Below are 16,112 nucleotides of genomic sequence, written 5' to 3' on the forward strand. Positions count from 1 at the left end.
TCTCATCTTCACTCCCCTTCCGAATAATTGAAAACATATCATCAACGTATCTTTTCCACGGACGCATAGGGAGAACCATATCATTGAATAATCTTGCCTCGAGCTCCTCCATAGCTAAATTAGCTATGATCGCACTGATGGGGGAGCCCATGCCTGCACCGTTAACCTGCTTGTACATGGTGTTGCAGAACACCATAGTGGTGCTTGAAAGACATTACCCTATTCCCTTACATATATCTTCTAGGCTTAATTGTGTCCTACTATTCAGTAACATTTTGTATAATCGTATTTTGTTTGATCTACTGTAAATTTATCGTAAACTTAAACAAACTTTTTAAGATTTTGGTTTCCGTTTTTACTTCAATGGTTGGTGAGAAACACTAAAAATTATAGTATGAATATACCCAACCCCAGAGGCCTATTTGAAGCGCAGGTACTTAGTCTCCAGCCACTGCAATTTGCAGTACTTAAGCCACTCTTGGTAAGAGGTTCCCTTCATTCCCCTCACCAATCTTGTTGCCCTTCTCTGTACACGTTCAAAGAAATCTCCATCCTTCCTAAAACGAGGCCTCCAGACCTGTACACAGTATTCAAGGAGTGGCCTGACCATTGCCTTATACAGAGGGACAATCACCTCCTTTTCCCTGCTAGCAAAATTCCTATATATCATTGACAAAACCCCATGACCTGCCCTGGCAGCCTGTCTGCATTGCTCAGAAAACTTCATATCTGACTGCGCAATTACTCCCAGGTTTTTTTCATTTTCTACCACCTTAAGTGTAGTACCACACAGTTGATACGTTTCTCTGGGGTTACTTCTACCCATTTGTCAAGGTTAAACTTCAGTTGCCACTTATTAGCCCATCTGCCCAAATTATCTAGATCCTGTTGCAGTAGCACACTGCCATTACTGTCATTAACAACCCTGCCAACCTTTGTATCATCTGAAAACTTCGACACTAAGCCTGATATTCCTTCATCAATATCATTGATAAATATACAAAACAACAGAGGACCCAACACTGAACCCTGTGGGACTCCACTAATAACATTAGTCCACGAAGAGCAGCACCCATTAATTACCACCCTCTGTCTTCTCCCACTCAACCATCCTTTTATCCATTACCCTTACCACCATTCTGCTCCAATTTGTACAATAGTCTTCCATGCGCAACAGTGTCAAAAGCTTTCCTGAAATCCAAATATATGATCAAAATTATTTTTTGCATACAGTTCCTTTGTAACCACATCATAATATCATATCAAATTTGTCAGACAAGACTTTCCCTTAACAATAATGTTCCATGCTCTTGTAACATGGGGATTTTGCCTTAAATTCATTATTTTTTTTTTTTTAAAAAATGCACTGTTTTGTTTATGAAAAGTAGTTAGGATTATTTTTAAGCAAGAAGATAACAGACATAAATATACAAGTATATAGTTATGTTTGACATTTTTTACATTTTTTTTTTTTTTTTTTTTTTTACATAAAAACTCCAAACACGAAAGGTATCAAAACCTGTAGTACTTAGTACTATGCATGGGTTGAAGAAGATGTGGATGGAGGGGTTGCTGAAAATTTTTCTCTGCAGACTAAATACAGGTTTCACCACTTCAAGCCTCCAAACAAGCAAAGTGGTGGTTTGTTGTTTATTTGTTTGTTATTTGGTTTTTAGGAGCATTAGCAACTAAAGCCATATGCTCCGCAAAGTGGTGGTATAGCACCGAATGATGTGAGTCATCAACCACCTAGTGTTAGTATCAGAACTAACGCTAGGTGGTAGTTATTATTATGTATTAGTATTATATAATTAGTGTTATATTATACTAGTATTAGTTGGGGTAATAGTTAGTATTAGTACAAGAGGTGACCCGGATTTTAGGATTTTCTGGTTTTCTGGACCAAGGCTTAATATATACTCAAAATATAAAATAAACAATGAAAAGTAATGAAATAAATTGTGTTTAACAGATACAAATTAATATATTTCTAAAGCAAGGTCTGTTCAATCAATATTGATCCACTAATCTTCACCTGGGGTGACAGGTACAGGAAGAGAAGAAGCACAGGTATTGAAGGTTGAGGCTCAGGCTGAATTTCACTTGAAAGTTTCTGGTTGATCTTTGAAAACGTCCTTCAGATTCTCTTGTTTCATATACTTTGGTTTTTTCTGTAGTGAAAACCTCTTGTATTTTATACATCCACATTACCCGTATTTCCCATGTATAAGACACTCCCAAGTATAAGACGCACCTTAATTTTGGGGCCCAAAATTTGACAAAAAAAAATGTATTACATAAAGTAATTGAACTGAAGTTTTATTCATCATAAAATTCATACAACTTATCCCTGTCAAAACTCCCATCCATTAGCTTGTCCTCATCTGTGTCTGATGATGAATCCCTGTCTTCATATATTGCCTCATCCTCAGTTCCATCTATGACATTTGAAATGCCACACTTCTTGAATGACTTGTCAACGATCTCAATCTTGATATTATCCCAGGATCTTTTCACCCAGGTACAAACTTCTCATATAATTTGTTTCTTCACTCTTCCTGCTGGTGTCAAATTGTCCCCAGAAGACTTCATCCATTGGTTCCATTCATCTCTCATGGCAGCTTTGAAGGGTTTGTTAATGCTGACATCAAGTGGTTGGAGCTGGGATGTCAAGGTATGACGGCAAGTTTTGTTTTTTGCTCTGCAGCAATCTTCTTCATATTTTTTGTTATGTGTGCCCTGAACTGATCAAGCACCAATAGGGCAGGTTTGTGTAAGAGCCCACCTGGTCTCCTGCTCCAAACTTTCTCAAACCAGATCTTCATCCCATCCTGATCCATCCAACCCTTGTCATGAACGTGGACAATCACTCCTCGAGGAATGTCTTCTTTTGGCATTGTTTTGTGTTTGAAAATCAGCATAGGAGGCAGCTTGGTTCCGTTGGCACAACAAGCTAGAACAACTGTATAATGGCTCTTTTCATGTCCACTTGTCTTCACAGTTACAGTTTTCACCCCCTTCTTTATCAACAGTTCTGTTACTTGGGACATCAAATTGAAGGGAGACTTTGTCCATATTTGCAATCTGTCCCAACTCAAACTGATGTGTCTTCCGACATTGAATGACAAAACGATTAAATTCAAGGACCTTCTGCTCATAGCTTTCAAGCATCTTTTGGGCAAGTCTGGTGCATATACGCATGCTCATACGCATATACGCATGAACAACAACAACAGCACTGTCATCATCATCACTCTCATCTGATTTGTTCTGATCAGCATTCATTACCATATCTACAATTTCACTATCAGTGAGTTGGAGCACAACTGGAGCATCACCATCAATGTTTATACACTCTTGTATAGCCCCTTTATTAAGTGACTTGGCTACTTCACATTACAAACCTTTTGCATATTCCAATAAATTCTTCACTATTTCTTCCTCACCAGACATATGAAAACCACAAAAATCAGGTTCTTCATCATCACTGTCAAGAAACAAGTTTGATCACCATAGTTTATGCTAGCCGTCTATCAATGTATCTTTGGGTACACTGTCACAGGACTTTGCTGCACTCCAAAGTGCGTCTTTCACATTAAATGCTTTCTGAAATTCTTTTATCTCTGTACCTTTGTTGCAAGTGTCTAGCATTTTCCATAGAAATATATCCCTGTACCTGCAATTGAAGGCACTAAGAATGCCTTGGTCTAAAGGCTGAATTAGCGAAGTACAATTAGGATGCAAGTAAACAGCACATACATTGTCCTTGACTAGAACTGCAACTGGAGGGTGTGCAGAACAATTATCAAGCACTAAAATAATTTTGAAGTCATCAGGTAGTCCCATAGATTTACAATGAGCCCTGGCGTCAGGCACAAAGTTCTTTAGAAACCAATTGATGAAAAATCTGTGTTATAATCCAGGCTTGCTTATTTGCCTTAAAAATCACAGGAAACACCCCGACTCCCTTAAATGCTCTAGGATTCTGACTTTTCCCAACAGCGAGTAATTTGCACTTGTGGGTGCCAGATGCGTTGGTACGTGCAAGAATCGTAAGTCGTTCCCTGGAATCCTTATACCCTGCTGGTGCTGACTCATCTGGTGTTACATTCAATTTCCTTGGTACGTAATGCCAGAATAAAGAAGTTTCATCTGCATTGTACACCTGTTCAGCTGACAGTCCCTCATCAGAAACTGACTTGGCAAATTCATTTAAATATCCCTCTTCAGCATCGTGGTCTGCAGAAGCCTTTTCTCCAAAAGCCTTCAGCTTGCGAATGGTGTGCCTTTGTTTAAATCAGTTGAACCAACCAGATGAATATTCATGTGGAGTTGTCAAATTTAGTTCCTCGTGAAAAAGTTTAGCTTGGGCCATTATAATGGAACAATCAAGTGGAAATTTTTCACTCCGACGCTGCCTAATCCATTCAAGCCAAACTCTGTCCACATCTACACTCTTCGACTGGTGTAAAGTTTTTCACTTATCCATTAATTTAGGCACATCACTGTCACCATAGAATTTAAGTATCTGTTCCTTCTGTTTCTTGATATCATAGAAAGTAGATGTACCAACACCATACTCCTCACTCAAACGCTGCACTGAAGCACCTTTATCGAGTCTCATAAGTAACTCTACTTTCTTCGATATACTGAGCACAAAATGTTTTTCCTTTTAGACATAGTATTAAATGAAAATTATAATAAATTGGGACAAATAATCACATAAATGTAGAGGGGCAAGTGTACACAGCAGCAATCATACTGAAAGTGATGTGTGATTGACTGCTATGATTCACGCTCGCTATATTCCGCATCTATATTGTCAAAAAAAAGCCCACCAGTTTCAAAAATAGCCGGTTTTCTGGAAGCCGGATAAATGGTCCGGTACCGGTACTAGTAACCACAGTATTATTCTCTTAAATCAAGGCTTCACTTAACATTTTGTTATTGGCATGTTGACATCCTTCGCATCTTGTGTAAAACTTAATTTCTTCATGTATGTAAAATTATAATGTGAGAATAACTATGTCTATCTGAGGAGTGATTAAACTTTGAGAAAAAAAAACAAAACTGAATGCTTGATCTCATTTGCTTAACATGTTTAGCTAAAACAGGATCAGATGTAGATAAACAGCAAAGCACACCGAACCCACATTTCATTGTCAATTAAAGGTCGGAGCACACAAGGCAGCAATTATTTTTATTCTCACAAATAAAACCCTTACATCACCATATTTAACTGACCAAAAGATTCATTGATGCTTTACCTTGTACATTGAAAATGACATTTATGTTCTTTAAAATCTGCCATTTAAGAATCAGTGTGCAGAAACACACTGATTCTTAAATGGCAAAAACAGAAACTGACTGCAATTTCTAAACATAGTTATTCTTTTTTCTGTATCTAACAAATTCCACAATTGCAACCTAGAATCCACAAATTTGGCATGCCACTTTGTCATCTTATTCTACTGATCATGCTGATTTATCATCTTCATTTTCAAAAAGGCACTCAATGCTTGATATTGATGCATTCATTATATCATTTGCACATTCTCCTATCCAGTTAGCTGGAAGAACAGGAACTGGCTGCTTTTTGATATGCAGTACATCGTAAATGCAGATAAATCATCAGGAAATTCATGGAAATTTGAAATTTTCATCATACAATCATTGTAATGTTTGTTGGCTCCTGCCATACCATCAGGAGAACAAAAGAGGTGAACTTAACATAATGGCTTACCTTTCAGCCATTGTTTTAAGTTCACATAAATAATTACACATTTCAGTCATAAATAAAATAAATATTAATAAACATATGTATATTTATTAATATTTTTAAAGTCTCATTTAAAAAAGATAGATAGAAGAGTAATAAAATGGAGAAAAATTTAAATTTTGTATTCTTTGAATGCAATCAAAATATCACTTAGATTACAAAACTTGCAACTGTATATTCACACCAGCTTGAATACGTGCTAATTTTTAACTATAACAAAATTACACGTCACTGGAAATTCGGACGTAATGGCATATTTTAAGCCCAGAAATGACGTTCTTAATGCATTTCCCAGATAAAATTTATGTAAAATCTAGGCTAATTTATACGGCTATCTAAACAGCTGTTTACTAGCTGTGAGTGAGAGAAGCACATCAGAATGGATAACATAATCATTTAGTTACAAATTTCATTATGAAAACTGTAATAAGCTAAAGACTTAATGCAATTTCCAACATTTACTATCACTCTAGTTGATCTAAACACTGTGTAATATCTCTTATCGGAAGGATATCCCCCTCCTTCCTTCCTTCCACCTTCTCAAAATCCTAATAGTATACTACTGGTAGATATAAATTTGCTGATGGAAACTGCTGGTGAGTTTTATAAAGATATTTCTGATTAAAATTTGGCAATTGAAGCACTCCAAAGGCTCAGAGCTGTGCACAATTTTGTGGACCTATGTTTTTTTGGAATTATTATAATTTTGGGGATTAACCTTGCAGTAGGTAATTATAATATTATATACAGCATTAAATATATAGAAGCTAGTTTTATTATATTATTTTATATTTAAGTATTTTTAATTTCATATATTCATTTTTTTGTAATATAAGTCAACTTTGAAGCCTCCTCCTATTGCAGATGGGACCTGAGCCAGCAGCCCAGGTCCCAGTTGAAATGGGCCCTGGGGAAAAGATAAAGTTAACTGTATTTCATCTACTTTTTTATACAATAGGACTAGCATTTAGAATTACATTTATGTAGACCTCCCAAATATTAGTAAACAACACTGGTTTACTCATGAGACTAATAAACATTGCTTTAAAAACTTTAACTATATTATATCTTTTATTCAATCACATAATATTGAGAACATTTTACAAATATTAACTTACATTCATCAGCAAGTTGAACTTCTTCAAGTGTTCTATTCCTAAATGGTTCAAAGTCTTTCCTTCTGATATCCTCCAGCATGAACTCAGCTTCAGCAATAAGTCTATCAAGGCTAGGGCCTAAAGTTCCCAATAAACTTTCTGCAAGTTTTTCAAGTTCTTTAACAAGTCCTATAATCAGTGTGAATAGTTATGCCTATTGAACATGTTTTTAGTTTTTATTTTTATATTTCATAAAGTAAATTTTGTTTAAATTCAACAGAAGAACAAAAGTAATAATCACCTTCAGATTTTCTTACTGCTTCTGAAATAAGTTTCTGTATCTCAATTGTACCATTTCTAGTCTCATATGCATTATTTCTAATATCTTTGGCCAGAACAATGGTTCGATCTGCCTGTAATGATTACAAATACTTAATATAGTACATTTCACACACACACACACACACACACACACACACACACACACACACACACACACACACACACACACACACACACACACACACACACACTTGGAATGGCCTCATAGAGAAACAAAGTGGTAGAATTATAATCTCTAAATGCCTGAACTGTCTTTAAACTTTTCCCAATTAAACTATTGAAAACAGAGCCTCCATCCTCTGCTGTTTCTCACCCCCACTCCCAAATTTACAGTTCTCTCATAGAGGGAAACATTGAGTAGGATCCTCACCACCCCAAGTATGTTCAACTCTGTAGGAGATTTCTTCCAAAGCCAGTGGGTTCCTCTCTCACCTATCATATTAACATTATTGTTAATGATACAAACTCAGCCTCCCACCTCAAAATTATACCACAGGATTGCTAAATTATTATCTCTTGCCCCTGGAAATGGGTTATTAAAGGTTGAATAAGACAAATAACCAAAGGAATAAAATTAGAAAAAAAGAAATGAAATGCATGCACAATGAAGTTGCCAATGCTGCCATTTACCTCTGCTTCGATTTGATCAAATTTGTTACTATTTATATAACTAAAATAACCAAATTAATTATTAACCAAAGAATTCTTTACTTATGAAAGTGCCAGAAGGAGAGGAATGAACCAAATTAGGCAGCCACTCGATGTCCATGAACTGTACAAGACTATTGTAAAATTTGGAGCAGTATGACATTAAAGGCAAGTTGCTACTATGGATAAAAGGATGGATGAGTGAGAGAAGACAGAGAGTGGTAATTTATGGACACTGCTCTTCCTGGACTAATATTATTAGTGGAGTCCCCCAGGGTTCAGTGTTGGACCCATTGTCATTTTCTGCATTTATCAATGATATTGATGAAGATACAAAGAAGGAAAAAAAATGAAGACTTGCAGATGATACAAAGGTTGGCAGGGTTGTTAATGACAGTAATGGCAGTATGCTACTGCAACAGGATTTAGAAAGGTTAGGCATGTGGGCTGAGAAGTGGCAACTGAAGTTTAACATTGACAAATGCAAAGTACTGCATATGGTAGCAGTAATCCCAGAGTAACGTACCAACTCTGTGGTACTACACTCAGGGTGGTAGAGAATGAAAAATACCTGGGGGTAATTGTGCCATCAGATATGAAGTTTTCAGAGCAGTGCAGACAGGCTGCAAGAATAGCTAATGGAGGTCTTGTCAATGATATACAGACTTTTTGGTAGCAGGGATAAGGAAGTGATTATCCCCTTCTATAAGGCAATGGTCAGGCCACACCTTGAGTACTGCATCAGATCTGGATGCCCCATTTTAGGAAGGATGTAGAGTTGCTAGAACGAGTACAGATAGGATGGGGCAACGAGATTGGCGAGTGGAACAAAGGGTTTCTGTTACCAAGAAAGGCTTTAGTTCTTCAAACTGCAGTGTCTGGAGACTAGGTACCTGCAGGGTGATCTGATTGAGATGTATAAGGCTTTGAATAGTTTGAGCAAGCTCAATGCTGATGGGATTCTTCCTATTGCTCAGATTACACAACTGGGGGGGGGCACATATTCAAATTGAGAAAAAACAGTGTAGAACAGATGTGTGGAAATTTGCCTTTAGTCAGTCTGTGGTTGATTGCTGGAACAAGCTTCCATCTGTCATTGTGGAAGTTGACAGCTTCAAGGCAGAACTAGACAAATGAATGTATGGAGTGAATGGGCAGATGAAATGGGAAGGCCTTTTTTTGGCTGATGCTGTATAACTTTGCTTTCTTGTATCATATACCTCTACTAACCAATGCTAAATAATTTTAAAACAATTTAAAATTATATTTACATATTAGATATAACTCTACACTTCAATTTTAATATTTTTTCAAAATTGTATTTCAAATTAGTAATTATCACATGTGATACACTTCACATGTGATACTTACTTTGCTCCCTGTAGAGAGCATCGATCTTAAATAAATATTATGTTGCATTTCTGCACTTTAATATGTTTTTCACAATTATAAAAACTACTGTGTGACTGTATATATTTATTTTAACTTCTGGAAGTTATAATTGTAATTAGTTTTCTTTTTTGCAATATGAAATTAGTCTTGAACATCAAATATACATGGGCTTAGAAACTTTATAGCAAAGTCAGTTCCCACACTACTTTTCACACATATGAAAAAAAGGTTATACAAACATTGGCATGGCACCTGACAGGTTCTTGCATTTAATTACTCCATGAAAAATGTAAGTAAAAAATTCAGTAATTATTGCAGTAAAATTTTGACTCTATTGAAGAAACTAGAAATAATTTCAGATTTTTAATAATTAATTAAAGGGTAATGCAGGCGTCTTATTTTTGAAAGGCAGGTGTCGTGCCGTGCCGTGCCACCACTGCTGGGTTATTTTAAACATCACTATCATCTTGCTAATGGCTTCTGTTGCGGCAACAAAGAACCCTTGAGATATGTGCTGGTGCTACTTTGACCCATATCACCAGATAAATGCATATCTATTTTTTTCCTATTCCCTGCTAACTAATAATATCCATGAATCCTTAAGGTTTATTCAGTGACACTGATAAAACCCTTGTACAATCTTTGTTCAAATGTTTTCATCTCTACAAAAAAAAATAAAATAAAAATAAAAGATTCCTTCTACCTACAAGTGTGGTCATGCTGATAAAAATCCCCACCCCCAAAGGCTAGCAGAGCCCCTCAAGTCTTAAATTAATCCAAAAGGCTTTCAGAAATAATATCATGCTTGGATTTCAGACAACAAAATTAATTGAAGACAAATAACAAAACTGTGGCATTTTTTCAGCATGGTCTTATATTTATCCAACAAATCATCAGTTCATCTGTGCTTAACATCATAACTCACTACATGAATAATAATGCTATCTTTATATCCCTTAAACACTGCAATCTGACAATCTGTCCATTAATTGTTGCATAGTCTGAATATTCAAAGATTAGCATTAGCTAACCTTTGAAAATGCAGACTATGCAACAATTGATGGTATATGATACAAGAAAGCAAGCTTATGCAGCATCAGCCAAAAAAAAAAAAAAAAGAAAAAAAAAAGCTACCATTTCACCCCTCCATTCGTTCCAAATACCTGTCCAACTCAGCCTTAAATTTATCTAGGCTATCAACTTCCACAACAAAGGATGGAAGTCTGTTTCACCACGCAACTATCTGCTGGCTAAAGGCAAACTTACGAACATCTATTCTACATCTGTCTTTCCTCAATTTGAATTTATGCCCTCTCAGATGATTATTCTGAGCAAGAAAAAGAATCCCATCAGCATTGAGCATGCTCAAACCATTCAAGGCTTTATACACCTCAATTAGATCACCTCGAAGGTGCCTAGTCTCCAGACACCGTAATTTGCAAAACTTAAGCCTTTCTTCATAAGAGAAACCCTTTGTTACATTCACTAATCTTGTTGCCCTTCTCTGTACTCATTTCAACAGCACTACATCCTTCTTAAAATGAGGCCTCCAGACCTGTATACAGTACTGAAGGTGTGGCCTGACCATTGCCTTATACAAGGGGATAATCACCTCCTTATCCCTGCTAGAAATATTCCTGTGTATCATTGACAAGACACCACGAGCTACTTACTCTTGCAGACTGTCTGCACTGCTCAGAAAACTTCATATCTGCCTGCACAATTATCCCCAGGTCCTTTCGTTCTCTAGCACTGTCAGTGTAGTACCACAGAGTTCATACGTTACTCTGGGGTTACTGCTTCCCATATGTAGTACTTTACATTTGTCAATGTTAAACTTCATTTGCCACCTCTCAGTCCATCTGCTCAACTTTTCTAGATCCTGTTGCAGCAGCGTACTGTCATTAGTGTCCTTAACAACCCTGCCAACCTTTGTATCGTCTGCAAACTTGGACATTAAGCTTGATATACCATAATCAATATCATTAATAAATACAGAAAACAACAATGGACCCAACACTGAACCCTGAGGACTCCACTAATAACATTAGTCCATGACGAGCAATGTCCATTGATTACCACTGTCTGTCTTCTGCCACTCAACCATCCCTTTATCCATAGCAGCAATTTGCCTCCAATGCCACACTGCTCCAATTTGTTCAGTAGTCTTCCATGTGCAACAGTATCAAAAACCTCTCTATGATCCAAATATATGATATCAAAGTTATTCCCTGCATCCAGTTCCTTTGTGACCACATCATAGTATCCAATCAAATTGGTCAAAGACTTTCCCTTAACAAAACCATGCTGTGTCCGAGCTATAACTGAAGTCTTGTTTAGATGATCCTACAGTTGTTCTTTAACCAGTTTTTTTTTTTTTTTTGGTAGTTGTTGGCGCATCGGCTTCTGTGGCCATAATGCACCTCCCAAGGTTTTTGCAGTACTTTGATCCAAGCCCGAGGCGGGATTCGAACCCGCGACCTTTGGGTTGCCAGGCAGGCGCTTTACCCACCTGGCTAGCCCGGTCGGCTCTTTAACCAGTGCCTCCATTAATTTTCCTGGAACAGAAGTTAAACTAACAGGTCTATAATTACTTGTGTTGCCCTTTGATCCTCCTTTGTGAATTGGGGTCACATTTGCACATCTCCAGTCCATGTGTACCTCCCCTGAGTCCAAACAAGCTCTCATAATTATGGCTAAGGGTTTGCTTACTTCCTTTGCTGCCTCAATTAATATAACTGGATAGATCCCATCCACCCCAGGTGCCTTTTTTATGTTTATCTTCAACAATTTCTTCTCCACTTTCCTCTCAGTTACTACAAAACCATCTAGCTCATTCCCAAAGGTCAACTCACCTCTGGCATTCCCCTCCCTGAATAACTCCTCATGTGTGAATGTAGATTCAAAATACTCATTCAGTTTGTTAGCCACCTGAGCAGGATCATCAACAGTTGAACCATCAATATCCAGTGGACCAATTCATCCCTTTCCTTCTAGATTTTACATAGGTAAAGAACTCTGTTGTTTTTCTTTGCATCCTTTGCCAAAGATTTCTCATAATCTGCCTTTGCCTGCCTAATCTCCTTTGTGACTTGGTTACAGACCAGCTTTATATCTATCATAGGCATCCATGTCACCCATTAATTTATATGTATTCCATGCATTTTTCTTCTCTGCCATATGTTGAGCCATATGTTTAGATATAAGAGGAACAAAATAAAAACAAAGAAATTTTTAGGTAGCCAAAATTTTAGATAACCAATATTTGGATAACTGAAATCTTAGTGCAATCCTAATTTATTTAAAATCAATTTCCATAACTTCGAGAAATGGAAGGTACTGCTCTTCAAAGGCCATTTAGGTAATGGTCAGTAACTATACACTATAACGGTATGGAAAAGGGCCCAACAATTCCTACAGCTGAAACATATTTCAGGTATTTAAGAGTTTAAGCTCAGATATATAGCATATTTATGTGAATACAAGGCATGTTCATTATGTCATTCAGTTTTTGAGGTCCATAAATGTATATTCTGCATGTTCTGTGGCTGTGAAGGTAAAAATGAACCTCACCAATAAATTGGATATTTTAAAGAAACATGTGATTTCTTCCAAAAAAAAAAAAAAAAAAAAAAAGGAAATTTACCAGAATATCGATTCTTTTCTTTTTTGTATATGTATCAAGGCTTGTAAATATAGAAAAAGATGTAAAAAAATTTTTTTTCTTGTTGCTAGATAAGTAGAAATTTGTGAAAACACTGGTATTCAAAAATTTTTTACCTCTTTTTTAAAAAAGAATCTTAAAAGTCAAATAATTTATTCAAAATGCATTTTACAAAATGTGATTGGAATTCACATAATTACTTCCTGAATGGGCAATGTTGTTTATTGTTCTTGCTGTTTTCTGTGCAATGGCAATATATCTTTCTTACTGTCTGTAACAACACCAGTCTTTTCAAATTAAACAATCAATCTGCTTAATGGGGGGAACAGCTCTTCTGAAAATGAATTTTATATAAAATTCATGATAACCATAAACCACACTAGAAGGTAAAATAGTTTTGGCAATTCTATTGGGCATATCTTGTTAAATACTGTTTCAGGAAATTTGAAGTCTGTGTACTATAATTCCTTAAGTCTGCTGCTCTTTGACTAATAATCATCGATGCTGTTTGATTGCATATCATAAATTTCAGTGAATTCAGGTCGACCATCACTAATCCGGCAGGGTTGGGACCAGTGGGGTGCCGGATTAGTGAGCTTTCCAGATCACCGGTGGTTATTTTAGCACATACATTTTACCTGACAGCTAACCACCTCCTTCTCCCTTTAACATGTTGACTGCCAAGCTAGTTTAAGAAAAAAATTCCCCAGGAGCCAAATATAATTTTGAAATAGAATTAGGAAATATTTTGATTAGTAATTCTAAAATAAATATTGTAATTTCAGTGTTGTTGTTGTTTTTTCACTTCAAATATAAAAAAAAAAAAGAAGTATTTTTTTATGTTGCATATATGGGGCCAACTTGCTTGGCCACATATGTTGGTTACTTTATTTCTTGAGAAGCCATGTCGGCCACATACGTGTGATTACAGCATACATATGAAGGTCGTTTGTGATTAGTTTATTGCATGTGCTGAGAGCGCTGCAACAAAACTAATTACAATAAAATAAACTCACAAACATCACAATAAGTTTGTCAGTATTGTTAGAGATTTTGTGCAAACAAGTTTGTTAGCGCGCTGTATTATCCATCATATTGTGTTGTAAAAAAAAAAATATAATAAAAAAAAAAATCTAAAAAGGAATGGCTAAAAGAAAATTACTAAGATAAGAGGAACTGAGAAAAATTGCTGGAATTTACAATTAAGCAGAGTTAAACTTCTCACAGACACACTGCTGTCGAGTTTTTTCAGAAGTTCAACTTTATCTGTTATGGACAATGTACAGTGTTTATGCTTTTACACCACGAGAGGCACTTCATTTATGCATTGGAACCATGGCTGAGGCTAAATGTGAGCAAGTTATAATAATAAATTGCAAAAAACAAGTGGGAATGGCTTGCCAGTGTTTACGAGTTCACGCCAACGTCTGATGCTGCAACCAATGCCACCAAAACAGTAGCGGCAGGTCAGTGCACCGACCCGGGAAATTTGAAATTACATTCACAGAAATTATGTCCAAATTAGTGGTGGAACCAGATTACTGGTGGCTGGATTAGTGATGGTGGATCTGTATAAATTAAATTTAAACTGATGTATTACTATAGAATATGGTCTGCATTGTATTAGGTAATAAGTATTGAAGGAAATATTCAGATTTCTTATAATAATAAAGAGAAATTACCAAATAATTTAGACCATCAGCTTCTTTTTCTAATGACTGTACATGATACTGAAGTGGGTCAAGGTCTATATCATGAGGATCAACAATAAGTTCATCTACTTGAGGCTATAAAATAAAAATATTTATAAATCAGTTATTCATCAGGCATGCATATAACAATCTATAATATGATATGTAGCATAAAATGTAAAATAAGATGGACACACATCAGAGTCTCAAAGCAAAAACCTACCAAAAAAATTTGCTCTCTGAAACTACATTTTTCTTTAAATACAGAAAGACATAAAATCATTTAGTAATATATTATACATGTATCACAAATTACAGTAATATATATAATATAATTTATAACAGTGATGATAATATAATTATAATTTATAATGAGGATAATTATAATTTATAACTATAATGATATATATATGTCGGCCTCCGTAGCCGAGTGGTCAGGAGTGGGAGTGCAGTAGCACACGCTCTTTGAGTAGACTGGGGTTCAAGCCCCTGACTGCTGAATACGGTCGATCTGCCAACCTGCACTGGACCAGCGTGGCAGATTATGGTCCATTCCCCTCAGCATGAATTGTTGAGGAGGCTTCCATCCTGCAGTGGGTTGATAATGGCTGCACTTTACCTTTTTTTTATATAATTAATAATAATGATGACCTGTGCATAGGAAGAATTTTGAGCTCCTGGGAATGATAAGTTTTTTGGAAAATTCTGTCATCTTTTTTGACTTAATTAATATATTAAATTGTCTTCAATAAATAGTTTATTAGCCTTAGTCATGTTTGTTAGCATATTTTTAAATTTAGCAAGAGATTTTATAAGTTACAACTTAATATATATAAAACCTTTGTATCAGTGATTTGGCATGAATATTGCATTTCGTAACTTATACTGTGGTGTGTGGTAAGAAAATTCTAGTGTTTAATTGTTTTAATTACGGTAAATAGGTATCTCGATAGATCGAATCAAGTAAGTTGGTATTAGATAATAAAATTATCTATTATAATTAACTTATAACTTTACAAGCATAACAGTATAGCATAACACATATTGTGTAATTTTGGTAATACATATTATGTAATTCTGGTAATACATTTTGCATAAATATGATAGGCTAGTATGCATTATTGTTGCATAGCTGGAGAATTAGAGTAGTGTTGTTATTACATTTAGGTATATTTATTTAGTGTAGTATTCATAATTAGAAAGAATTTAAACAGAAATCACCTAGACTAGAGCAGCAAAACAACGAGATCAAAAAAGCTGGAGTGCTGTGGCTCAGAGGAGAACTCAAGGGGGAAGATTGTCCTACAAATCATGGCCTGATGAAATCTGCCATTTATGCAATGTCTGTGCACTTTTCTGGAAGAGGCTATGATATAGCCGATAGAGAGTATGAAGTTGGTGTGTTCGGATTTAACAACACATAGGCTGCTAAGGTGATATTGTGTCTTTCTAATGGTTAATAGAAAATGCTAAAATTTATTGCAATACCTGTTATATTT

General features: G+C 35.8%; 1 protein-coding gene across 1 annotated transcript in view; it reads right to left on the reverse strand.

Annotated features, from left to right (window-relative positions):
- The window catches only part of LanA (laminin subunit alpha), a 1,178,005-nt gene that overhangs the window by 407,254 nt on the left and 754,639 nt on the right, over window positions 1-16,112 (reverse strand). The window contains exons 38-40 of the mRNA XM_090374120.1: window positions 14,605-14,709; window positions 7,178-7,289; window positions 6,898-7,065 (exon numbers count right to left, since the gene is read on the reverse strand). Coding sequence (XP_090230246.1) covers window positions 6,898-7,065; window positions 7,178-7,289; window positions 14,605-14,709 — 385 coding nt within the window. The remainder of the gene's footprint in view (window positions 1-6,897; window positions 7,066-7,177; window positions 7,290-14,604; window positions 14,710-16,112) is intronic.

Source organism: Mastigoproctus giganteus, chromosome 5 (genome assembly GCF_048544385.1).
Source record: "Mastigoproctus giganteus isolate SK-2022 chromosome 5, ASM4854438v1, whole genome shotgun sequence".
NCBI classification, from domain to species: domain Eukaryota; kingdom Metazoa; phylum Arthropoda; class Arachnida; order Uropygi; family Thelyphonidae; genus Mastigoproctus; species Mastigoproctus giganteus.